The 24,201-nt window shown below is 50.0% G+C and overlaps 9 protein-coding genes across 9 annotated transcripts; 7 read left to right on the top strand and 2 right to left on the bottom strand.

Moving 5' to 3' along the window:
* Nucleotides 1-2,542: 2,542 nt before the first annotated feature.
* On the top strand, nucleotides 2,543-4,565 carry GGTG_13255 (hypothetical protein; the record flags this gene model as incomplete). The annotated part of the gene is made up of 7 exons (XM_009231161.1): nucleotides 2,543-2,567; nucleotides 2,784-2,987; nucleotides 3,042-3,148; nucleotides 3,246-3,506; nucleotides 3,714-3,728; nucleotides 4,032-4,150; nucleotides 4,286-4,565. 7 exons carry the CDS (start codon nucleotides 2,543-2,545, stop codon nucleotides 4,563-4,565), a joined length of 1,011 nt encoding a protein of 336 aa, XP_009229425.1.
* Nucleotides 4,566-10,895: 6,330 nt separating this feature from the next.
* Nucleotides 10,896-11,090, top strand: GGTG_13254 (hypothetical protein; the record flags this gene model as incomplete). The annotated part of the gene is made up of 1 exon (XM_009231160.1): nucleotides 10,896-11,090. One exon carries the CDS (start codon nucleotides 10,896-10,898, stop codon nucleotides 11,088-11,090), a length of 195 nt encoding a protein of 64 aa, XP_009229424.1.
* A 603-nt stretch (nucleotides 11,091-11,693) lies between these two features.
* Nucleotides 11,694-12,134, top strand: GGTG_13253 (hypothetical protein; the record flags this gene model as incomplete). The annotated part of the gene is made up of 2 exons (XM_009231159.1): nucleotides 11,694-11,709; nucleotides 11,761-12,134. 2 exons carry the CDS (start codon nucleotides 11,694-11,696, stop codon nucleotides 12,132-12,134), a joined length of 390 nt encoding a protein of 129 aa, XP_009229423.1.
* A 1,202-nt stretch (nucleotides 12,135-13,336) lies between these two features.
* On the top strand, nucleotides 13,337-13,501 carry GGTG_13252 (hypothetical protein; the record flags this gene model as incomplete). Its single annotated transcript, XM_009231158.1, has 1 exon — nucleotides 13,337-13,501. The coding sequence occupies one exon, from the start codon at nucleotides 13,337-13,339 to the stop codon at nucleotides 13,499-13,501; it is 165 nt and encodes a 54-aa protein (XP_009229422.1).
* A 468-nt stretch (nucleotides 13,502-13,969) lies between these two features.
* Nucleotides 13,970-14,608, top strand: GGTG_13251 (hypothetical protein; the record flags this gene model as incomplete). Its single annotated transcript, XM_009231157.1, has 1 exon — nucleotides 13,970-14,608. The coding sequence occupies one exon, from the start codon at nucleotides 13,970-13,972 to the stop codon at nucleotides 14,606-14,608; it is 639 nt and encodes a 212-aa protein (XP_009229421.1).
* Nucleotides 14,609-15,358: 750 nt separating this feature from the next.
* Nucleotides 15,359-16,356, bottom strand: GGTG_13250 (hypothetical protein; the record flags this gene model as incomplete). The annotated part of the gene is made up of 3 exons (XM_009231156.1): nucleotides 15,359-15,885; nucleotides 16,038-16,063; nucleotides 16,190-16,356. 3 exons carry the CDS (start codon nucleotides 16,354-16,356, stop codon nucleotides 15,359-15,361), a joined length of 720 nt encoding a protein of 239 aa, XP_009229420.1.
* Nucleotides 16,357-18,733: 2,377 nt separating this feature from the next.
* Nucleotides 18,734-19,490, top strand: GGTG_13249 (hypothetical protein; the record flags this gene model as incomplete). Its single annotated transcript, XM_009231155.1, has 2 exons — nucleotides 18,734-19,143; nucleotides 19,203-19,490. The coding sequence occupies 2 exons, from the start codon at nucleotides 18,734-18,736 to the stop codon at nucleotides 19,396-19,398; spliced, it is 606 nt and encodes a 201-aa protein (XP_009229419.1). The 3' UTR covers nucleotides 19,399-19,490.
* Nucleotides 19,491-19,637: 147 nt separating this feature from the next.
* Nucleotides 19,638-20,917, bottom strand: GGTG_13248 (hypothetical protein; the record flags this gene model as incomplete). Its single annotated transcript, XM_009231154.1, has 6 exons — nucleotides 19,638-19,742; nucleotides 19,866-20,004; nucleotides 20,072-20,121; nucleotides 20,189-20,408; nucleotides 20,472-20,677; nucleotides 20,732-20,917. The coding sequence occupies 6 exons, from the start codon at nucleotides 20,915-20,917 to the stop codon at nucleotides 19,638-19,640; spliced, it is 906 nt and encodes a 301-aa protein (XP_009229418.1).
* An 839-nt stretch (nucleotides 20,918-21,756) lies between these two features.
* Nucleotides 21,757-23,042, top strand: GGTG_13247 (hypothetical protein; the record flags this gene model as incomplete). Its single annotated transcript, XM_009231153.1, has 3 exons — nucleotides 21,757-22,124; nucleotides 22,246-22,680; nucleotides 22,799-23,042. The coding sequence occupies 3 exons, from the start codon at nucleotides 21,757-21,759 to the stop codon at nucleotides 23,040-23,042; spliced, it is 1,047 nt and encodes a 348-aa protein (XP_009229417.1).
* Nucleotides 23,043-24,201: the final 1,159 nt, after the last annotated feature.

Genomic DNA, 24,201 nt, shown 5'->3' with positions numbered 1-24,201 from the left:
TCGACTTAAATAAAATAAGTAAAAAAACTAACTATTTAGCTAGCTTTTTAAATATCCTCTTCTGCGGATTCTTCTCTTATTTTCCGGAAATGCCACTCCTGAAATTCTTCTTCCCCTATTTCTCTTCGCAAAATAACCAGATTTTTAAAGTTTGGTTTGTTTGTGTTAAGAATAACGTCCTTTAAATGCCCGTTTTCCACGTATAAATCGTGGTTATACGAAACTGTATTAGGATTAAAATCCGGAAGAATAAAATCAAAAGCCCTTTGAATATCCAAAGGGCACCGGAAACAATTTGAAAAATAATTGTCAATATCGAATTTTTTAAAAGTTTGGTCCACGGACTTCAAAAAGTTACAGGCTTCTTTTTCGATTTCGGTAGGTGTTTTTTGTGGGATTTGGGCAATTTGTGCGTAAAGGCCTTGTTTGGGAGGTAAATTTGGCCTCCAGGAGTTTCCAGAAATTTCGAAAACAAAAGAATTCTTTTTAGAAACTTCGTCGGTTTGGATATCAATGTCTTCTCCTTGGGAAAGAAATAAAGTAAAAAGGGAAGAGAACCTAACGAATTTTAGTAGGTTTTCCGATACGGTGAGGTCGATAGGGCCGTGACGATCGTGATTTCCGTAGTAGAATTGGTGGAGTTTTTGGTGTTCTTGGGAGGGGTTTACTTTAAAGTCCGTAGGTAGGCCTTCGTTATAAACCTCGAAGTAGCGGGTGTTTTGGTGTTTTGGGGAAGAGTATAGGGGTATTACCCATATTCCGTTGTGGCGAGGAAAATGTGAGGAATACAACGATATTTTTTGTGTGTTTTTTTGGTTGGCTGGTTGTAGAGATATGCCAGCAAATGTGCACGGGGTTAAAGGTATATAGTAAATAAAGGGGTGGGAGGTATGAAAGGTTCTACCTCCAGCGGTAAAAATGAAAGGAAAATGGCGTTATAGTGAGAAAAACGCGGTGAATTGAGTGAGATTTTTTGTTGGTTTTTGTTAGGGCTTGGTGTGGCTGGAAATGAAAGAGAAAAAGAAATATCCCTTAAAAATAAAGGGAAAAAGAATGGAAAAGGTTAAGTGAAAATACGCCTGTAGTGAGAAAACATCAGGGAGTGCAAGGCTGAAACCCTTGTGTGGATAGCTGGAATGGTTGTAAAGATGTGTGGGGAAGTAGTTGGAAGTGGTGATGATCTTGAAAAACGAGGTTCTTCGAGGCGGCAAGGTCGGGCCCTTTATGCCTCATTGATGCTCTGCATTTTTTGGTGCGGAATTCGGGTCATTGCGTTTTGATGGGAGGTTGGGGGCCGGAAAAGAAGTGTTTTTCTTTTTATCTTTTTACTTTCTTTTATTGCGGAATTGGAAAAACTACAAAGGCACGAGTGGCTTAAGGGAGAGATAGATCGGGTAAAATCCTATTGGTGGGAACATGCATACCGCTTTTATCACGTGCATTAATTTGTTAGCGCAGAAGGGGCCATGCCGGTCGTCCCATGTTAATACGACGAAGTTAATACAAAAACGGAAGGTAAGAAGTATGTTGTGAATAACCGTGCACCTGGTTGGTTTAAGTGAGGGGACATGGCACGATCGCCAGCTAGCCTGCGTTAAAATTAAAGCTAAAAAGCCACGCACAAAATCGAAACAAGGAACTCGAACCGGGAACAAGTAAAGGGGGCTTAGTTCCTTAAATTAAACGTACATGGCACCGCGAAAACATAAGCACCATTAACACAGGCCCAATATACACACACGCGCACACTATAACCGTATTATTCCTAACCGCACTAATTGGAATTGCTTAAACTGTTATAATAACAACCAATTTGTTTAAAATCGCTAAATTCGTTAAGGCCCGCGGATCGCGGGATTTGTAATCCTGTGCCCTGCTAAGGCCTAGCCCCGGCGACGTTTGTTACCTCCCACGGGCGGCTACACAATGTCTCTCTCTCAGGAATTTAGCCTTAATAACGGGTATAAAGTCCTAGCAGTTTGACTTGAGATAATGTTACCCCCGCCGGTCACTTGGCTTGGTCCCGCCGGTGTTGAAGGAAATTTCGGAAAGGAATTACAAAATCGCTATGCCGTTATGTCGCATACGCAGTGCCCCGCCCCCAACCAAGGCCTTGTGGGTGGCGCTGGTGGCGCTGGTGGCGTGAGATGGCGCGAGATGGCATTGGTGGCGCACGGCGGGCGAATGGCATTAGTGGCATCTCTGTTACTTTTAGCGCAAGGTTTCGTCGCATTGCGAGGCGTGCCTTCAATCCACGTTCAATTTGATTTTATTAAAAAACAACGCTTTCGTGCTCGCCTTAAAAATTGCTGAGGTGTATTGGACTGTTTTCAGTAACATCGTTAAATTCGCTCGGTATTTGCAACTTCTTCGTTTTTACATTTCCCAAATAACCTTTACCATGTCGCCGCCTCGATTCCCCTATACGGTTATGGTACAGTGCTCACCTGGGTTATGCCAAATAACACCATTTTCGGCAAAAGAGCTAAGTCACGGTCCGTACCATATTAAACATAGCAAAAAACGGACCGATTGGAACAAGATGGATATATGCGAAAGCATTAACCGTAAGACCTACTTGCACTTGTTGTTATGGCGCGGCGTGCCCTCCGTGCACTTGCAGCCTTGTCTCTCGTGTGCGCTGGGTGTATGAGACCCCTATTACAATTAGGATGGCGGTCCTGATTGTCCTGGCTTTTTAGCAGAGGTGGGAGGGGTCTCCTTCTGTCTAACCGCCTTGACACTTGTCACATTGCATTGCACACAAACTAATTTTCAGTTAGGTTATGGTTATACCTACACTCCTGCATCCTTTGCATTGGTGCAAAATAAAGATCCAGTAAACTGGGTTGCACAAATTGTTGAGATCCGAAAATGGGGCGATCAGGTTTATCTCCTTATTTACTGGATGTACCGATACGAAGACCTTCCTAACGAGCATCGCGGCTTCTATCCCATGCCGGGCGAGCTTGTTGCAACCAACCATAGTGGGTTTTAAAGCCCCCTTCCGCCAAAGTTTAAAGTATTAACATGTAATTTAGTGGATGTTATTCTTGCTGAAAGCCTGGTGTCCGTCGCTAAAGTTTTTATGAAGTGGCGAGCGCCAAGGCTTACACAACTAGCAACACCGCCTAAAAGGAAGCACAAGGTAAGAGCCTTTGATAATAGCAACCTCCCCTCCGAAACTTTTTAACTGTATGTTAGGCGTACTAACATTTTTAACCTTAATAACTTTTTTTGGCAAGGAGTTTAACCCCAAGCCTCAACAAACGATTAAACCCGAAACCAACGAGGACACAAGCTTATACTGGATTCGAACGTACAACGTGTTCACGAAAAAGCTTTCAGCAGGGTTACGGCCGAGGCTACTACCTTCCTTAAAATATAGCATAGAAACAAACCAATGGTCGGCGGGACCAGGCAATCGCGGGGTCCTCCCAAATGATCGACCCAAAGCCATGGAAGCGCGGGATGGGAAGGTGTATTTAGGATCGGATTTGCGCTTAGTACGTGTGCCAAAAGCTCAATGGGAAGACGCAGTGGACTATTTACAGTCAGTTGCTCATGAAGCGCTTTCTATTAATTAGCATTAAATAAAAGGTCGTTAATGAAGGTCGCTTTACAGCCTTTCAATTCTTCTGCGATATATCCTGACAGCAAATACCTCCCGCCCGTTATCTTTTAAAGCCAGCCGGGCAACTTGTTATAAACAGGCTACTGCTCCTAAGGTAGGACACCTAGGGAGATGTTAAACAGTAACGCTTGTTAAGGGAATCAGGGGAATCTGGATATCCTGGATGCAGCTCTGGATGCTTACTTAAAGGGATGCTTTAGAGCAGAAGGAAGTCCTTCTTTCTTATACCCATTCCAACATCTACTTGTCACTACCTGATCGGTTTGATCAGTGGTGGCCAGTGTAGCTTGAACTGATCACTACTGATCCTTTTGGGTGTTCTGGGTGATCAGTCGGGGATAGACTGATCGCCTTTGATCACCCCTTAACTCCAATCTGTTGCTACGTGATTCCTTAGGAAGTGGGGTGGGAGAGCATCCGTTTTAGCTCCCTCCGGTGCCTTGGGCCACCGGCCCTCGCCCCGCCTCCAGCGCTTCTGACTGGTCTTAACAGGGCAATGAACGTTATAAACGGAAGGTAAGAATATAAAGGCCTTATTTAAAGGCTAAGTTTGTTAGGGGTGAGGGTGGGGTAAATGGAAGACCAGAATGGCAGACGAACCTCGGGGCGGGTGGTTACTTCTAGTCGGGAAGGACTTTAACTCGGGGCTAGCCAGACCACGACGACGGGGTTTTCCGGAGGTCGCGTTTGGGTCAGGAAACGAGGCTGGGGGAGGGGGGACCCGACGATAAACGCGGCGGTGAGCCCGGGATGTTCGGTCTACGGCGACGGGGCTACGTGCAACAAGCCCGGATTAGCTAATAACAGCAACCTGAAGCGAGGTCTTTTTTACCGGGCGTGTGAAACCGGGCTCGCGTCGCATGGAGGATTCCACCTGTGGAAGGTGAATGCAGGCAACACTGCCTGGAACGTGGATTGTGTTACTCTCTAGGCTAAAAGCCTGTGCAGGGCACAGGCCCGGGAGGACTAAATGGGCCTGGTAGGGCACGTGCATTGGGCGCGGGCCTACCTCCGACACCACCTTTTGCTCATGGCTTTGGGACCGTGGTCATTTTTGCGGAAGCGTGTCGGTGTTGCACTAGGCAAACGCTGGCGGCGTGGTGGCTTCGCACGGCGGCGGAGGGGTCGGAGAGAAGGCTCTGTTCGCGGCAGAGTACGAGGGAGACGAGTTATGTCCAAATCCCAGGCTAGAGCGCGAAATCCTGGCACCGGCGACCGAATTTGCTAGGCGCCAGCGTGATGTCGCCAATTCAACCCTACGGGCATATCGCTGCATCGTCTCTTTGCCTGATACAGATATCGTGACAAACAGCATTGTGTTGTGTCGGAAGGCCAGCCACATAATCCAACAGTTTGATGATAGCGATTGTCCAGGGCAAGCAATACCGCGAGCCTTTGGGCAGCGGAGCAGCTACGGGCGCTGCGGAGCGTGTGTAATCACTTAAATGGAGGGAAGACCGAAAGAATGGGCGGTTGCCGATGTTACAACCAACCAGCCTCACTACAAATGTAAGGGGCAAGTTCGAGAACCAAAACTGGGGCGAGGAAAACCCCCAAGGCCCGGCACAGCCGCAGATAGGGAGAGGGGCGGATGCGAAGAAAACCATGCATGTGGGAAAGCTGCTTTTGTATACCTAAACTGCGGAGCACAAATGGATTGAACGTTTAACGAGGGATGGAAATGTTATAATTTCCTACACAAACATCGCGACGTGGTGACTAACTGGCAGCTACACAAACCCCAGCAAATAGAAGAAGCAAATGCTGGTGGGCGTCGTGCGGCCTTTGGAAGAGTGCTTTAATGGCATGGTTCGCTTTGGGAGTGTCTCTTACTAGCAAAAAGGGAGGCTTTAGGAGAAAGAAAAGCCGTTCCTGGCGAGATTTAGTTGCAGATATGGTATTCTGGGGCAGCCGAAACCTAAGCATGCTTTTAGCGACTAGGCATGCTTTTTGCGCCTAGGCGTGCTTTTGCGCCTAGGCATAAATTCTTTTATGCCTAGGCCCCATTTCTTTTGCGCCTAGTGGTAACTAAAGGTGCCGTAACAATCTGTTACCACGCTTGCGCCTAAGCATAAATCTTTTCGTGCCTAGGCCCCAATTTTTTTACGCCTAAGCACGGTTTTCGCGCCCAGGCATTCTTTTTGCGCCTAGGCATAAATTCTTTTATGCCTAGGCCCCATTTTCTTTTGCGCCTAGTGGTAACTAAAGGTGCCGTAACAATCTGCTACCACGCTTGCGCCTAAGCATAATTTTTTTTATGCCTAGGCCCCATTTCTTTTGCGCCTAGTAGTGACCAAGGGTGCCGTAACCATCTGTCACCACGCTTGCGCTTAGGTCTTTTCAACTTTAACGACTCGGGCGACTTCCCGTGTGAGGAGATGTAGGAAGATTCTCTTCCTCTTTCCAAATCTACCAGACCCCGCTAGTATTTAGAAGTTTTTATAGCTACGTTTCCTATCCGAAACTCGGTGTCACGGGGATAGGCCCTTACTGTAGGCACGTGCAAATAGGCTAGATAGCGAGGGTGGGTCGGGACCCGCATGCGTGGAGATTTGCCTCTGTGCGCGAGTGACCCCGCCTCCGGCGGCGACCCTCTCTTCGACTTTATCGATACTTTACCCTACTACTTGAGATACCCCCATTGGCTCTCACACTCGGTTTACATAAGACCTCGTCTGCTCCTTGTTGGGACTGGTTCCAAAGTAGGGATTAAGGCATGTCAATACACTTCTTCACCCTCCTAACAGGAGGCCGCCATGTTCTCCTACCATTAAGGAGTTAATGCTGGCAAGGCTGGCGCTAGCGAGGCTGGGCAACGAAAATGCGACGCTGACGGTCATAAAGGCTTGTGGTCGTTCAGGAACATTGGTAGCGTCCCTCGCCTTTATTGGAAGCTCACACGTGCGTGGACGTGGCACGCAAAGTGGCATGCTGGCACGAAATGGCACACAAAGTGGCAAAAAATGGCACACAAAGTGGCAACACAAGGTGGCACAAAATGGCTTTGTATAAACCTGCTCCTTTAGGTTTCTACTAAGTTTTTATAAAAGTAGGCTTGATTCGACTTTTTTCGTTCGACTTCCCCTTTTCCTCGTCTCACAGCATTAAATACAATGTTTAAAATCGAAAATTCTTCCATGGCTCGCTTAAACAAACAGCGTCAGGCCGGTACGACCAATGCCAATGGGCAAAATAAAACACGCCAACCCTCGAATGATTTTTGGGCCACTTTGGGCTTGCCCGGATCCAAATTACAAAGCGCCTCCTCGACTCGCCCACCGAATACCTTGCTTACAGCACCTATCCTACACCCAACAACGTTGGATTTCGCCTCTTCTGCCAACTTGAACATCCCTCCGTCGATCTCAATGCCTCCTCCACCAGTCCTAGGCCCCATACCGGCCTCTCCGTCTTCTTCCGCCACGCTGGAAGTGGAAAGCCCAGACGGTTCCTGCTTTTGGACAACCGGAGGCTCTGATTACCTTCCCACTATTGGATCATCAGCTATTGCGCCTCCTTCTATTCCAGCGCCGTTAAATTTGCATCAAGACCGTGTTACAATTCGCAAAGAGAGGGATAAACTGAAAATACAGCGCATCAGCTTAAAAAAAAGGGTAAACATATTGAAAAAACGCCTCATCGAGTTAGAAGAAAAAGATCTTAAACTGGGAGAAAAAGAGGTAGGGTTGTCGCATCAGCCCGCCTCCCTACCCTAATAAGGGATAATCAGCGTTAGGCGCATGGACTTAACTATATTTTTCCGTTTTATACCTGGTTGTATTTCGGACAAGGTTGAAGGAAGCTGTTATAGTTACGGCACGGCACCACTGGGTGGTTGATAGAGTTTATGGCTGATTGGCTGGATATTAGATAAGGAAGGAGACAGGATAAAGACGCGGCCTTCAGCCGCGCCCTTTCCTTCAACCTTTCTTCTCTCCAGCTTAACTTAACAAAAGCTTTATTCTTTATTTTAAAACCTGTAGTTCTCGGCAGCGGCTAACACCTGCCTGCTCGAATTGGCGCGGTCATTACCACGATAGCGGTCCCTCGCAAAGATGAGAAGCTAGCAGATGTTATATACAACCTTGGTTGCCTAAGGCAGGACCTTTCCCTGTTTGTGCCATGTCGCCAATTATTTCGTTTTTCTGTTTCTGCCCCCTTTAAAGGTGCAACAGGTACGCCCGGGGGTGATGATTTGCTCTCGACGATATATCCGACAGGCTTGCTGTTAAACCAACGCCCGGGGCGAAAGGCACTAGTAATTATTTGTCCCGCCAAGTACGTAAATACCTACTAACATCTGCCATGGGGGCGGCCACATTGTTTACGCCGCCGGTAACCCATTGAGGACTCGTCCGTGGGGTTGTGGTGTCCTGTCAAACCAGTTTCTAGGGAGCTGGCACCAACTAAAGTACCGACACCACCAGGTGGACTTTCCAAGCTGTCGGGAAGTTTAGCTTGTACGTTAGGTCATAAATTCGTTCGAATATTTTAAATTGTCCGGCTTTCTTTTGAAAGAACTTCCTATTAGGTTTCCCAGGTAGCTTGTATCCCTCGGGACCCAACGGTAAGACAATTCCCTAGCACGATCCGGAAGTACAAGATCGCCAAAACCGATTGCCTGGCAATCCGCGTTCGGATCCACATCGGAAACCGGCTGTAGATCCCGTTTAACAACGAACTCCAACTCCAAATCCTCCACCGCACACACTACCTGCCACCAGGGGGCACCCTGGCAGGACAAAAACGTACGACCTTACAGGCAGGACTTACACGTGGCCGGGCCTTTAGCGAAGCGTTAGCGCCTTCGTGGCTGCCATTTATACAGGATGGTTAAAGGAAGGAAAAGGACACCGAACAGCCTTTTAAAACCCTTCCCTGTGTTATTCCGGCCGTGGGCGGACATTTTTATAAATTTTGTTAAACCAGTGCCGAAGTGCGAGCGAAACGGCGTGGAATACGAAAACATCCTGGTGATGGCAAACAGGCTAACAAAAATGAGACACTACATTCCCGTTAGCGTTACAAACGCGGGAGCCCTGGCAAACGCTTTCGTCTCGTCGGTTTACCGCTACCACGGGACACTAGACACCATCATATCCGACAGGGGCACCCAGTTTATCTCAGCCTTTTGGAAAGAGCTGTTAAAACGCCTCGACGTTACACACTCCGCACCTCGTTATCGCACCATCCGGAATCCGACGGCCAAACCGAAATCGTTAATGGCTGTTACGACCAGTCATAAGGTCGGAAGCGGGGCCACGGCTGGTGGCCCGGCACGCTGAAGGGAGCAGGCGCAAACGCTTTCCTACCCCGCTCCCTTAGGTTACGTAACAACAGGGTGATACGTCCGCTCGGCGACATAGCAGACATAGCAAGCATCCAGACTAGCACCAAGATATCCAGATTTCCCTGATTCCCTTGGCAGGCGTTACTGTTTAGCATTTCCCTAGGTGTCCTACCTTAGGAGCAAAGGCCTGTTTGTAACACAGGCGGTTAAAAACTGCGCAGTAGTGGTGGCGGTTTCTCTTGTACGTAGACCTTAAAAGGCTAAATATTAATCTGACAGTGTGTGTAGGGAGGTGGCGGAGGCTCCCTTTGCTAAGCCGTAACGGCCAATACTGTAAGCGAGGCGAATGAGGAACGCGGCCTATGTGGAAAACCTTTACCAAGATTTTGGAAAGAAGGTGTTTAAAACGAGTGTGGTCTATCTCGCTATTGTATCCTCTGCTTTTGAGGGAAAAGGGGGGAACTAGCTTCCCCGGCCCCTAAAAAGCCTTAAATGCAGCTACTCTCGCCGTTTTCCAGCCACTATAACGTTTGGCGGGTCGCCGGCCGTGGCTATAGCCGCGGCAAACGCTTACCGCAAACCGTAAATGCGAGATTGGAATTGTAACAGACATTGTGGCCACCAAAAAATAATACGATATTTTTCATTTTTCATAAAACATAATGCTTTCGGCGCGGCCGCTATCCCTGGGCCGGCCTCAAACAGGTTTTGGCCTACCGTCGAGCACCAACAGTTGGGTTGCACTGAAGGATCTGGTCGATAACGCAGCCGCCCAATTTGGAACCAACAGCCCGCAGGCAGCCACCATGTAATAGTACGCCCGCAGCGGCATGTCCGAGAGGTCCTGCAACGCCTCCACGAGCAGGATATGTCACGTTATTAAGCCAGTTCCTCTTATAAAAGCTGGCGGTTTGCCTTAATCTGCGGGTTTTGCTTTCCTCCCATACAGGATTTCCTCTCCTCGCTCCCACAAGGATCGAATGGTATCCTGCCATCCGCTGCAATAATGCCCTCCACGCCAACGAAAAGCCCGCCAGGAGAGCCATTCACTCCTCCAAGCAGCCCTCCATCGAAGGAGGGGACGCCTGGAAGTTTAGGTGGCCTCACAACCATTTCTAGCAACTTTACATTTATGGCGAACCTCGACAACCTGGCGCCCAACGTTAACCATCTTAGCCTCTCGGCTCAGCATTACCATTTTTCGCCATCGCCTGCAAACCCCTTGTCATCGTTTGCGAGCTCTTTGCCAAACCCTGTCCCGTACGACATCCAAAACGAAGGAGCCCCTCCCCACCGATTTTCCGATCCCACATTTCAAAATGCATTAAAGGGTGCGGTAGGCATCGCCAAAGAGCTCGCCAATCTAATAGGGGATTTTCAGGGTACGGAGCCTCCCTATTACGATGCTTTAACGAGGCTTTTAAAAGATGCGCGCAGATTAGGGGAATTTACCGGATTGGAAACACGAATGATTGCCATATTGGGAGATTCCGGCCAAGGTTAGTAAATGATAATGCAAGCCCCAATTGTTAGTTTTTCATTTAAGCATACGAACTGATTTTTCCCAGGCAAAAGCAGTCTCATCAACTCGCTGCTCCACTACCCAAATGTCGCACAGACGGTAAGACCTCCGGACTAGGACCTAAAATAAATTAAAGGTTAACCGGAAACTGTTATTAGGGGGATATCGGTTCGGTATGCACCTCGGTCGTTACCGAATACAGACAAAAGACAAGTCAACAAAGTGCCCCCATTATGCTCGAGGTAGAGTATCTTTCGGGCAGCGAAATCGAAGATATAATTGAAAAGCTACTTTGGAGTTATAGGCAGCTGTACCTGCCGGGCGTTAAATCCGACACCACTCCCGCGGCCGACTATACCCGATACATACGGGAATCCGAGTAGGCCTGGTCCGCTCTCGAGGCCGCCTTCCAGTACCGGCGCAAGTTCTCGAAGGAAATGCTGCAGGACATGTCTGACGGCTCCTTGGAGCGCTTGCGGGATCAACTTATCGGGTGGGCCCGTGACATCGAGTGGCCCAGGGCCGACGACGAGGCGCGAGATGGGATTTGGCGGTCGACGGCGGCGACGGGCGAGGAGTGCTGTAAGAAGACCAGCCTGTTCATGCAGAATAGCTACTGGCCTTTTACCAAGGTCATCCGGTAAAATGCTCCCCCTTTCCTTTCCATACCGGTTGCCTTTTTTGCTCGTGGGTTTATCCGGATCTAACCCGTTCGTACAGCGTTTACCTCGACGCCAAAATACTAAAGACTGGACTAGTTCTTACAGACTTTCCTGGTTAGTATTTACTTTACCCTTCCGTTTTATTTTCGCTAAATAAGGCACCGACACGGATGCAACTTTCGCAGATATCCAAAATACCAATCTCGCCAGGGTGCGCGCGACAAAAAACTACCTGATAAAATGCAATAACATATTTATCGTTACCAACATTTCCGGGGCCATTATAAACCTATCCTTAAAATCTTCGCCCTATAGCGTTTTATCCAAGCACGTTCCCATAATTTGGAACGAAATGGCCGGTAAAGGCCCGAAGGTCGCCGTGGTTCGCACGAAATCGGACGATATTAACCTTAAGGCAGCGAAAGGCGCGTTTTGTGGTCCCGGGAAAGTCATCGATCTTATCGCACTGCAAAATCTGGATACCGGTATCGAAATCGCTAAAAGGAGCGGGGGTCAACATCATTCATTACCTTAAAACACTAAAGCATCGGTCTATCCACCCTTGACAAAAAGCTTAAAGCTATAATGCATGCATTTAAGGGTAAATACTAATATTACGCGCTATATAGGAAGAAAATACTTTTTATTAAAGCCCAGAACGACCACGTCAAAAAGGGTTTGCAACAAGCATACGCTTCCAAAGTCCCTGGCGAAATTCTCGATGTATTTTGCGTATCCAACACCATATACGAAAAGTACACCCCCAAAGGCAACAGGGAACTTGTCGCGGCCAGCGAAATCCCGGACGTCCGTCGCTTTTGTCGCAGCATTACGGCCGAGGCTAGGTATCGCGAGGCGTGCCATTTCATGCATTCGTCCATGCCCAGCCTCCTCAGCACCCTTAAGCTATGGATAAACAGCTACACCGCCAGGGCTGTCGAAACGAATGCGCGAAACGAAAAGCTGAACGACAAGATTCGCGATGCGCTACGGAACGCCACAGCCCAGGTACAGTCGTCCCGCTAACTTCTGGCCAAAGCCATTCCGGTCCTGTCTAACAATCGCATAGAGCAGCTCGTGGGAGAGATGGAAAGCAAGCTCCACGCCGACGCGATAACTGTCATGCGTCAAATCGAAAACGACTTTGAGATTGCGTTCAATAGACTAGCGATAGATGAGGACGGGGTGGTGACAGTGACGACGACGGTGAGCAGGGAGGAGGAGGGTTGGATCTTGCCGAGGTGGCCAGGTTTGCCGAGGGGGTCGAGGATTGCCGGCAACGAGTTTCAAACCTGGCGAAAATGGCGGTAACATTCACCTGAAAGGCACGATAAAGACCGCCCGCTATGCAAATGAAAAGATGCGGTTTAAAGAGGCGTTTTCCTGCCTTAGTTAAAGATTTATTGGGCTGTTTCCATTTCGCTTACTGTCACGGCTCGGCAGCTAGGTACTAGGTTGAAGATCTGTTGTTGCACGGAGGAAAGTCCGCTGGCCCCGTGGGCGGCCGGCGGATCACTGGCTAAATACAGGTGTGCAGGCTTGGTCCCGTGACACTTTGTTTTTAAGGTGGATCCACAACCTCTCACGTGCGGGCGTACGGGGCGCCTTCATGGCTAGATCCATTCCCTTGTCTATGCGATAAGGGTTGGGGTATCCTGCCCTTCCACCTCCTACCAGCTTTGACAGCTGGGGCTGGGGCTGTCCTACTGCAAAAGCGCAACTTGGGGATTTTTTTTAACCAAATCTGGTTCAAAGCAACCCTAATGAGGTAAGTGGCTTCGTTTAATCCTTTTAGCGCTGAATAAGGATTAAAGACCAGGATTTCGACGTAGACACAATACGTGCTGCAGAATTTCCCTGTGTCGGTTGGCGGAAAGGTCCTTCTCTCCATGTGACATCGCGTTTCGATGGCCTGCTCATGGCGTGACCGTCCTCCCCAACGGCCTTTCCCGAAATCCCGTTCGCTCATTTCCTTAGTATTCCACAGCTGCTTGATAATTCCCGCATTTGGACCTGCGAGCGCTACGAGCGACTGTGGAAAAACCTTTGGGGGTACGTTTAATTAGGGTGCAGATAAATGTCGTGAGAAAGGAAGGCCGGCTGGAGGTAGGGCGGCGAGGTGCAAAGAGAAGTCAGCACCGGCCCCACCGCCTGCCTGGCGAATTAAGCTTCCAAATATCAAGTGGCCTTTGCAGGCCGCCTATTTATCTATCTTTTTAAGGGTCCTAATGGCTATGAGAGACTGCGGATCTGTCGGTGACCTGTTCGATGGGGACGAGGCAGGTGCTATCCCGGAATATGCCGCCCCCGGCCAGGCACAAGCTTCCCGCCTTCGCCTTAAAACCCTTGAGAGCGCAAGTTCGACGGTGAGGAGGATGGGTTCGCGGCGATAGAAATTGTCAAAAAGCCGCGGATCAAACTCGAAGCCGACGACGCTACGCCGTGCTTTTTTAAAACCGAGCTGGCGCGGAAGATCTCCCGCCAGATATTCGGTCACGATGGATTTCGTCCGGAGCAGGAAGCTGCCGTATCCAGCATCCTTTATGGCATATATAGGAATCCCATGGTTGTGCTGTACAATTTTTGCAAGTTTTCGCCGCCGAGCTATCACAAATAGTTGAAATCACTAAAGCGCTAAGCAATAAAGGGAGCCGGGAAGGAGAATGTTGGGGAGGAAAGGGCCGGGAAGGAGGGGTTAGTGAGGAGAAAGCCACGGAGGAGGGAGCCGGGGTTTAGCCACAACGCACTTGCACCCGCCTACCAATATAAAGCCGTGCTCACCCTTCATGTTTTCACAAAATCTTCCGCCCGTTGTTATCATTTTCAATCATTTTCGCGCAGCTTCATTTCCACATTCTACCATGGAACAAAAGAATTGTATTACTGTTCAAGCCGATAGAGGTGCTATTTTAGCCAACCGGTCCTCTCGTCCGAAATCTATTGCCCAACATACCATCCGCTATTCTCGAATACTTGCAGCCAAACGTAAAATGGGAACCACCCATCAGACCCTCGTCGAACGACTTCAAGAACAACTCGACATTAAAAACGCCCAAACAGTTAGCCAGAATCAAGAAATTAGCGCCTTAAAGAGGCAGGTAGCGGAACGAGATTCCGAGATCAGCGTTTTGCGGGCGGATATCGCAGAATTCGACCAGGAAGAATGCCTTGAAACACTGTTACGAACACAAGACGAGTTACAAACCGCTGGAACAGCCAACGAAGCTCTTCAAAAGAACGTGGACATCCTTAGCCAAAAACTCGAAAAGGCTTACGGGCAGGTGGAGGAGTTGCAAAAGCGGGCTGGGGAGTTGGAAAGGCAGCTGAGAGGGCAGGAGGTTGCCAGTCAAAGCATGGAAGAACTCTGGGAGAAGCGGTTCGCGGAAGAGCAAAAGCGGATGGAGGAGTTGCTGGCCAGTCGATGGCAGGAGGAGCGACGGCAGGAGAGGCGCCGGGAAATCCGACTTCGGATTTTGGCCGACGGAATGCGACGGAATTGAGGTGTGTTGATGCATGCCTGTCTTTGCCTGTTGGTCGCATGAAAAAAGTACAATGCTTCTGATTGGATACCGTCTGCATGGGCCTTGTTTAATTGGAGGTTTTGTTTCTAATTCCGGGTTGTCCAATAAAAACGACACTTTGCCGCGGAAGTCATCACAGCAAACCACGCCTATCCCCGCATAAGCAGCATCCCTTCAACCCCAAAAACCGCGCTTATCCCCGCATAAGCAGCATCCCTTTAACCCCAAAATATCACGTTGCATGTGTTACCAACAGGTCTTTGCTCCTAGGGTAGGACACCTAGGGGTGGTATTGAGCAGTGATATGGACAAAGGCCTCAAAGGGAACTGGGTAAACTTGGTGTGACTTGCCGTCTCTTAATATTTTATCAGGCGTTTCAAACTGCATCTTTCTCAGCTCCTCAAATTTCCAAAATGTCCGTACACCAAGACAAGTCGCACCATCAACGGTCTATTGCTTCGTCCATACACTCGTCTCGCTATTTTAAAATGTGCCAGTGAACGGACGTAAGCCGTTCCGTCCAGTTCCCCCCCACAAAAACCGTTAACCGAACAACCCCCCAAATTTATAAGGGCACAGCTGCGGTGCCAGCCCCAGGTGGAAATTGTAAGAACAGGAAAGAAATTTGTATTATGTTCCTAACCCACTTCCTCGGTACTGGCAACCTTTTTAATCATATTTGTTCCATCCTAAGTAGGAACGAAAGACGTGTATGTATATAGTTTGTTTTACTGCATCTGAATCTCTTTATCTTTCCCATACATGATGGCTTGTTGAACGGTTTGCAATTTAGCCCCGGCGATGGCGATGGCATCGATGGCATTTTGGAAGGCAAGCCGCGCTTCTTCGACAGTTTCCTCATTCTCTCGTAGGACTGTGTAGCTGCAGAGTGAAGACCGCCGATTTAGGAGACAGTTCGCACATGTCCCGTTAAACTGCCCTGGTATCCTATACCATCCAATTAAATTTTCTGATTGCAGGCAACCTTCACCTGGCTCGATCTTTTGGCCTCGGTTGTGGCATAGGATAGCGCTGGTCGCAGCTTTGCCAATTTCCCCATCTTTTTTAACGGCATACAGAATAGGCTCCAATACACTCATGGGACCTTTAAGGGTCCGAAGCGCTTGCAGATTGGTAATTTTCTTGGGATGATCGCCGTCCCTAGGAATTATCGAGACAGTAACGTCCTCAAAGTCCACATGGTCCCATTCGTACCACACGTCGAATTTAGGATATATAGATATTTTCGAAACACCTTGAGATGCATTGAACAAGGCAGCGTGTTGAGACATTCTTTTCCTTTAATGTAGAATAAGGAGAAATATAATCACGATGTGCTGTAATTTTTCCTAGCTGCAAAGGTTCGCTCCATCTTATGTTTTATAAAAAAACACAGACTTCACAAACCTGATTCCAGTGCTAAAAACGGGTTTCTGAAAACAGTGACAGGAAACTAGCTATATGGGGTCCCTTGGCTTCTGGTGCGCGGAATTTGGCGCAGCTAACGGTTAACCTAACCGGAATGAAAACGCCCGTGGCGCGCTGGGCTAGACGCTTACAAACCCCAAGCTAACCTTTCACGCGCGCGTTCCATACGCATCAAAATGTGTCCCAGTACTTCCAGTACTGGATCCGGGCTAAATACATAAATTTTGCCATAGTAACGTGAGTCCCAGCGATCGTTCGTAAACCAAATTGGTCCCACAGGGCCGTCCCCGGAGGCCATGCCGTGCTTGAAAACCAACGCGGTCTCGTCAAGAAAGTGCTTCTGATGATTTAAAAACACTGCCGGCTCGGAAGCCTTATACGAACAAGGACGGGCTTGGGCTTAAAAATGAGTTTCGGTAGGCAGTAAAAAGGACAGCAGGGAGCTCATAAAAGGTAGCTAACAAGGTAGCCTCGTGCGCTTATCTTTTTTAAATAACACGAGGAGCTGCTTTAGCGAGCTGAAAATTTAAAGCGCGTCAAGCGGCACACGGGCGGCAAAAATATGCGTAAATCATATTTTTAAACGCTGTATATCCCTTCTAGTTACATTATGCCCTTAAAAAGTGTGATAGTTCTTGCTGATTCGCGCGGCTTTAAAGCTTATCCCTTGAGTGTCGCTAGCCCACAATCGTTTCACGACCGAAAGGGATGATCCTATCCCCATTTAACTATCCCTTAATGTGGCACCTTAGCCTACAACAAGCGATATGAGGTCGGATTGGTGCTTGCAAAGAGGGGTAACTGCATTTTAATTTACAAGTAAAGCTAATACTAAAAGGATTTCTAACGGCGTTTGCTCCGAAGTGGCCAGGTATAAACAGACAAGACATCCCCAACGTAAAAAAAAAAAAGATTTCGTTAACAAGCGCAAACACAACAAACCATAACCGGCATCGGACATCCACTACATTTACTTTACCATGGAACGTCAATGGTGGAACATGCCAGATTTTCAATCTTCTTTTCCACTTTCTAGCACGAACGGCCAATTTTCATACGGGGTAACCCGATTTCCAGCCAAAAAAAGGCAGGGAAAGCTACGATTTTTTTGTGACCCCTGCCAAAGAAATTACGGCCGAGAAACGGACTATCAAAGACATGTGAAAAGTTTTCACAATCGCGAGCGAATACATTTTTGCAAGTATTGCAATAAAGGATTTACAAGAAAGGATGTTTGCAATAAGTAAGCATTCTTTAATAACCTAACATTTTTAAGCTCGTTACCTAACCTAACTAGACACGAGCGCTTGCAAATATGCGTTCATAAAAGCGCCCGTCAATTGCAATTACCTCGTTATTCCGAAGCCGCGTCACCGGGCTTAAATCATTTCGAAAGCTCTAAATCTGATTCCATGTACTCAACGAATGCCATATCGGAACTAATCGATGTTATGGCAGTTAACTTTAACTCAGGGGAAGGAACGGTAGTTTTTGATTCGCCAGAGCCGGTTACGAACTTTAATTTGGGGGCGGGTTGTTTGGAACCAATGCAGAATTAAGCGATTGGGGCTTTCGTATATTTTGCTGTTTGGCGTTTCACCTTTTTACTTTCATGTCAATCTGGCGATCTCCGGTGTTTGTATTCCCTTTCAACGAATTTGGCGACTTTAAATAAGTTGTTTGTCATTATAACAGTTTGGGCAAGTACAATCAGTGCAGCTGGGAGTGATACGGCCATAATGTGCGCGTATGTGTATTAGGCTGGTGTTACTGCTGCTTGTTTTTTCGCGGTGCCGTGTACGTTTAATTTAAAGAACGAGGCCACCTTTTCCCCGTTCCCGGTTCCTGTTTCCGGATGCCCGTATCAGTTTTGTGCGTCCCCTCCTAACCCCAGTTCCAATGTACGTTTACTGACAATGCCACGGTGACCAAGGGGTCTTCCTGTTAAGGTCGTCAAGGGGCCCCACGTGACCCCACGTGACGTTAGTTTGCTAAATGGCGCGTCGCCCCCACCCCCCTGCAGGTCGGCTCCCTCCAACAAACCTCTTTCCCTCTCTTTACAGCCGCCCTTACGTCCCGTGATAAACGACCGTGCCGCTTCCCCTCACTTACGCAATGACCCCGCAGTTGCAGCGCTTACATTGAACCAACCAGGTGCGCGGTTATCACAACGCAATCCTTACCTTCCATTTTTGTATTAGCTTTCTTCGTGTTAAAATGGGGCACCCTTTTTGTGCTGACAATTTCATGCACGTGATGAAAGCGGTATGCGTGTTCCAACCGCAGTCACCAATTAAGATTTTAACCTTGTCCCAGCCAACTGGAACCAACCACCGTTATCCCTAAAATGCCGCCCGTCCAATCAGTGGAAAGCAGTTTAACGGTATGGCGATCCTACACAACCATCGACAATTAATAATCCTAATTTAAGCGCCGCAGGCTGTTGATGTTGGTTGTGGGTGGGGAACTCTGATCCCTTCACCCTAGCGCTGTAGGCTGTTAATGTTGGCTGCTAATGGGGAGCTCTTATCCCTTCACCCCCTCCTTTAAAGTGAGACACAACAAAGCATATCTCTCCTTTAGGCCGCTTATGCTTCGGTAGTTTTTCCAATCCAACAGCAAACACCCCTTTTCTATCCACAGCAGAAGCGAAAACCAAAGTATCGCACTCAAACATGTCCAAAGTCGTCTTCCAAACCAGTCCCTCTTGGGAAACTTTAGGAACGGTGCCAACATCACTGCCGCAACAAGCACCTGACACTACTGTCCAAGCCTATAACCCATTTGGGTTTGAAATTACACTAGATTTTCCATTTGGTTTTAACAGCTCCTCCGTTTTCTTCCCATCGCCCGCCGCCGCACCATCACCGGACGATGTGGTACCTGAAAGCATTTACCATAACCCTGGTGCACCATCCTCGCCGGTATGGGCTAATGGTAGTAGCACGCAATTCACAACGCAATTTAACGAAAGGGACGGAGACGGGCCGAACGAATCCGATGAGGCACGCTTACAAAAATGCTCGGTTGAGGGCTGCGATAAAAGATACAAGAGGGCGGAGCACAAAGTCCGCCACGAGAAGGGGTAAGTCCTTTAACCCTTAGAAATAAAGGGAGTAGCGTCTGCCTAACACACAAAATTAGGCACAACGAAGAGGCTACATATGGGTGCCATCCTAACTGCAAACGCAAGTACGTCGTGCGAAAAAGCCGAATTGACAACCTCCGGCAGCATGCCAAGAAGCATATAAAAGGCACCCTCATGGCGAATAAAATCGAGGGTATTGAGCAATGGGTGGAGGAAATGTATCCCAAGGGTAATAGAGGGGGTCGTCGTTGAGCCGCAGGACTGAGGCTGCATTATGGATTCCTGACGTTGGAAATTTGCTGCTGATCGCAGTACAAAGAGGGAGCTTGCCGGCGAGCTGACGTAATGGCAATGTGTTTAACATTCGCACTTTTATTAAGCTTGAAAGATTGTAGTCTCTGAACGCCTTGGCCGCAAAAAAGATGGCCAGCATTGGTAGCATTGCGTTGCAAACCAGAGGCATGTGCACCAACCCCTCGTACAGCGCATGTTCAGGCCTGGACCACAAATGAGAAACAGAATTCAGCTGGCGTTTCAGGGGAGAAAGTGTACCTTTTGTCAAAGGTGTCTGTCGTGCCCTTGGCATCTCGGACAAGCTGAATAGCGAACTCAGCATTATCGTGTTCATTGCGGAACACGCCAAATGTCACGTCCCGTGGCCCACAAACGAGCGCGAATTAAAATACCGTCGCCGCGGTTGGTCGTTCAATGCTGCTTACCTTATAGTACAAGCCACGGCCGGAGCCTGGCCGACAGGACGACTCGATGTACTCGCCGATGCGCGCAAAAGAACAAACGATGGCCATGTAGTCGGCCCAATCGTAAACTCTTGTCGCAGGTTTCTCGTATTCGACCCAGCTGATGCCCAAGATGGACGAAGTGGTTCTTCGTCCCAAACCTCCTAAGTCGTTTGCTCTTCGCCAACCTGATTTTGCTTTCTTGTTTGAGTATTTCGGGCAACTCGGAATTGATGAACTACATCAAAGAAGTCAGCTCGGCTTAGCAAAAAGGATGAGGAATTGCATGTGCAGCAGGGACGTACGTTTGTCACAGTCAGCGTGATGTTAGGGGGGATGGCCTCGTGCTTGCGGCGCCAACCGGCCATGAACTGCTTCCAGTACAGCAGGACTATTCCCTGCCCAGGGTTCGGATCGCCTTCTACGCCGTCGATGCCGAATGCAATCTCCTTAACGAAGTCCTTCAAGGATTTGACCTTGTAAGGGCTTGGCTGGTCTTGGTCTTGAGCATGGTTTTCAGCATACCTACATTGCCAATGCATTAGCAGCTTCAGTAGCGAAAATTCGCATCCAGTGGCGAGGACGTACTGATTCCAGAGGCCGATCATGCGATCGTACTCCTTCAGCACCTTGGGTGTGCCTTTTTTGAAGACAGCAGAATCATTGATCCTCTCGTTGCATTGTTCGGAGCCCGTCGCTTTCCCCTTGCCGAAGAATTCTCGCGGGCTTTTCCTTGGCGCCATTGTAGGATTGGAGTCTGGAACAGGGACGGCTGGCGGTGGGTTGGTCGATCGCTACGAAGTAGGGACGGAGCAAATGCGGGCTGCTGCGGCCTTTTATGGACAGACGCGTATTGAAGCGCCGGCCAGGAGCCAGGAGGCAGCAGGCCGGCGACACTTGCGCAGCATCCATCGAGTGGACAGCCGGGCAATGGGCGCCTGACATGACGGGGAGGGAGCCAGGAACCGGGCCCCCGGCCAATCTGGGCTGAGCCCCTCTCCTGGCAGCGCGGCCGCCGCCGCATTCTCGTCCATGGTGGAAGCACGACTGGAATAAAATCGTCGACAGGATCGGGGGGAAGGTCGAAGCGATGTTGGCTGTGAAAGTGCCATGGGCTGTGCGTTAGTGTGGGAAGGAGGTGGTGTCGTGGTGATTTTATCCCGGAGTGTCGTGGTTCGGCAGTAGGAGCCTCCACCCACTTGCTACCAAAAGGACGACTAAGCCAACGTCGACACTTTGGCTCAATTGGAGGCTCAAGTACCCTCTGTGAGGCAAGGCTGCACGAGAGGGCACGCCACGCCATAACACTACCCCCTCTCCCCCTGGGGGGAGGCCAGCGGGCGCTGTAATGTTTGCTTACCAACATGACTCAGAGGTTGGGCTCAGCGGCGTGGTGGGGTCTTGAACTCCACTGGGCTCAATTGATCCTGTCGGAGGTAGGCCCGTGCCCAATGCACGTGCCCTACCAGGCCCATTTAGCCCTCCCGGGCCTGTGCCCTGCACAGGCTTTTAGCCTAGAGAACAACACAATCCACGTTGCAGGCAGTGTTGCCTGCATTCACCTTCCACAGATCCTTACCAAGATGCACGTGTTCGATCCCCACGGGGCACGGCAGCCATTTGGACTCAGGGCGTGATCTTTTTTTAACGCGCACCTAGCGTTATCTCGGCTGTAGCGTTATTGGGCTACTTCTTGACGTGCACAACGTGGCAGGGATAGTCGATGTATCTTTTTATGCCTCGTTCGTGCGTTCCTTGGCGCGGGCACAGGGGCCAGGGGTCGGGCTGGACCGTTTTGCGGTGTTTTGTATGGGGGGGATCCAATGCGAGTGTTGACCTCCGTGCCGTCATCAAGAAAACAAAAAATAGCAAAATGGCCTCCCCAATATCAACGTTGTTGTATGCCGAGGGCAACGCATCTGGGAACAACGAGCCCGACCTTACGGCCACCGACGATGCCGTCGATCGAGAGCCCTCGCCAGGGCCGGCACCAAACGGTCGCGAGACGCCCTCGCAAGCCCTTTCTCAGCAGGAGCCGGCACCGGAGCCGGCACCAACTGCCGCCGCCACCGCCGCTGGCACCAAGCGGAAACGCCCTGCTACGGATCCCAACAAGAAAACAGTGCGGTTTTCGTGGAACACCCAGCAAACCGCTGCTGTCATGGGGTGGCTCCTCGTGGCAAGGCAGGAAGGGCTTCTCGCCGTACAAAAGAGGGCACACTTGGCCGTGGCGTGGCGACGGTGCTTGAACTGGCAAAGGCGGCTTGGGGCGAGGCGGCAGTTGTTAACTTGGTGGAATCGAAGATTGCCGACAAGTATAACAACGAGAAAAAGCGCTACCTGGCGTGGGCGCGCTGGTTAGCAAAAGCGGCCGCAGTTACGATACCGAGACGGGCGTCGTTCAAGGCGTTGATACTACCAGTGCGGAATGGAAGAAGTTTGCTGCCCACGTTAAAGGAACCGCCGTGGCGTGGATCGCACTGGGCCAGCCGCTGGGGAAAGTAAGCACTTACCAAGCGCTGTGGGTAACGGATAGGGCCAAAGGCGACCATATCCAAGAGTCCGCCGGTGACGCCGTCATCCCGCCTGCAGCTGGGCTTGATCCCTTTGCTGACGGGATGCCTCCTCTACGGCCGCCGCCGCCGCCTCTGGCGGAAAGCATCGTTAACGCGGACGTGGATGACGACGAGGAGAACGACGGCGAGGCGGAGGAGGGCGGCGAAGGAGGTGGGGATAAAGGCGAAACGGCCGAAGCGCGGCGGCGGAGGGAAACTGATCCGGATTTAAATCCGGTATTGTTAGCTGGCGACGGCGAGGATTGGGAGCGCGTGAACGTACAGCGTGGGAGGCCGAGGCCGCCGTTAAAACGATACCCGTCGTTGCCGTCACCGTTCCCCATTTTCGGCTAACAGCAGTTCTGTTACGGGCGTTACGGCCCCGGGCCTAAGTGCGGGCATTGCGGCAGGCGTCGCCGTCGCCAACAGTCTCGCGAGTATCGCTGCCGCTATGGTAGCTGGGAACAAGGACGGCGCACTTACTGCTGCCGCCGCTGACCTCCGTCAGCGGTATCAAGAGACGCGGCCGCCGCGCGAGATCCTCCGGGCTTGCAAGCGGCTACGTGACGACGGCAACGTGGCTCTCTGGAATGCCATGGTGTAACACCCCACAGGGTGAACGCTCCGCAGACAGGGTTTAGGGGCTGGCGAGCCTCTAGAGAAACTCAAAGATGGAAGGCTTGCGGCGTGGCAAGCCACCATGTCCAAGCCCCAAAGAAGGATCATAGCGTGGTGGCCGGAGGCCGCTACAGCATCATGTATAAGTAGGGCTTGCAAGACCCCCTGTCAAGGGGATCTGGAGGGCAAGCAACCGTTCTTGTGTTTAATGGTTCATCCGCTGAATGCATTATCACCTTGCACATCTTCCAGACCGCTGAATGACCTGAACCTCTGAGATCTCCCCTGGAGAACCCCTTCTAGTGCACAGCGCGTTACACACCGGGAGTTCAAACACGAGGACGACAACCCGTGCCTTTGCGGGAGAAACAAATCCCCTTCACACCCTGTTTTCTGCAACCTGGCCAAGGCAACAGAAACAAATGGCCTATAGCGGACCCCGCCCCAACCTTTGACAGGCCTGGGTACTGGAAACGGCTGCTACAAAAGCCCCTCCTTTTTGCTTCGTTCGTCGAAGTCACAAACTACTATACTATCGCCGGACGATAGCGACAAGGCCCAAAACGCCTACACATAACCCATTTCCTACATTGTTTACCCCTTATACTTCTTGCTCTTCCCTTTGCACTTATTTCCTTTTCCCTGTGCACTTTTACTTTTTCCTTTCTACTACCTGGACCAACAGTAGGCTCGTCGGTCCCCCACAACTCCGGCCGGACCCAGGGGTGGTTTTAAAAACCCCCCCGCTACAACCCGGCCTTACCCCCTTTCCGGCACATTTGCCGGCCGAACGCACTACTACCACCCGCTGCGCTTTCAACGCCCTGGCGTTTATATACGCCCTACTGCCGATTGCCCGCTCACTAACAAGGAGCGCCGGAATGCGGCCCGACCTCCGTGTGCCGTCGGGCTTAATTTGTTAGCCGCCGCAATAGCAGCACTATAACCTGGTGTAAATAGCTTAGGTAGCGCTAGCACGTCGTATGCCCCTTGGGAGGCAGGGACTGGTAGATCCCGACTTACCGACGTTAAATATACTCATTCACTCACTCACTCGGTGTTCGGTGCGCGTTCTGTGCGTCTTGACAATGGTCGGCCGTGTGGGTCTGTCTTGGCCTGTGGCCTTGACCCACACCGTTACACTT

This window comes from Gaeumannomyces tritici (assembly GCF_000145635.1).
Source record: "Gaeumannomyces tritici R3-111a-1 unplaced genomic scaffold supercont2.11, whole genome shotgun sequence".
In the NCBI taxonomy this organism is placed as follows: Eukaryota; Fungi; Ascomycota; class Sordariomycetes; order Magnaporthales; family Magnaporthaceae; genus Gaeumannomyces; species Gaeumannomyces tritici.
The sequence above is the reverse complement of the archived record's forward strand: the minus strand, read 5'-3'. Positions and strand labels throughout refer to the sequence as shown.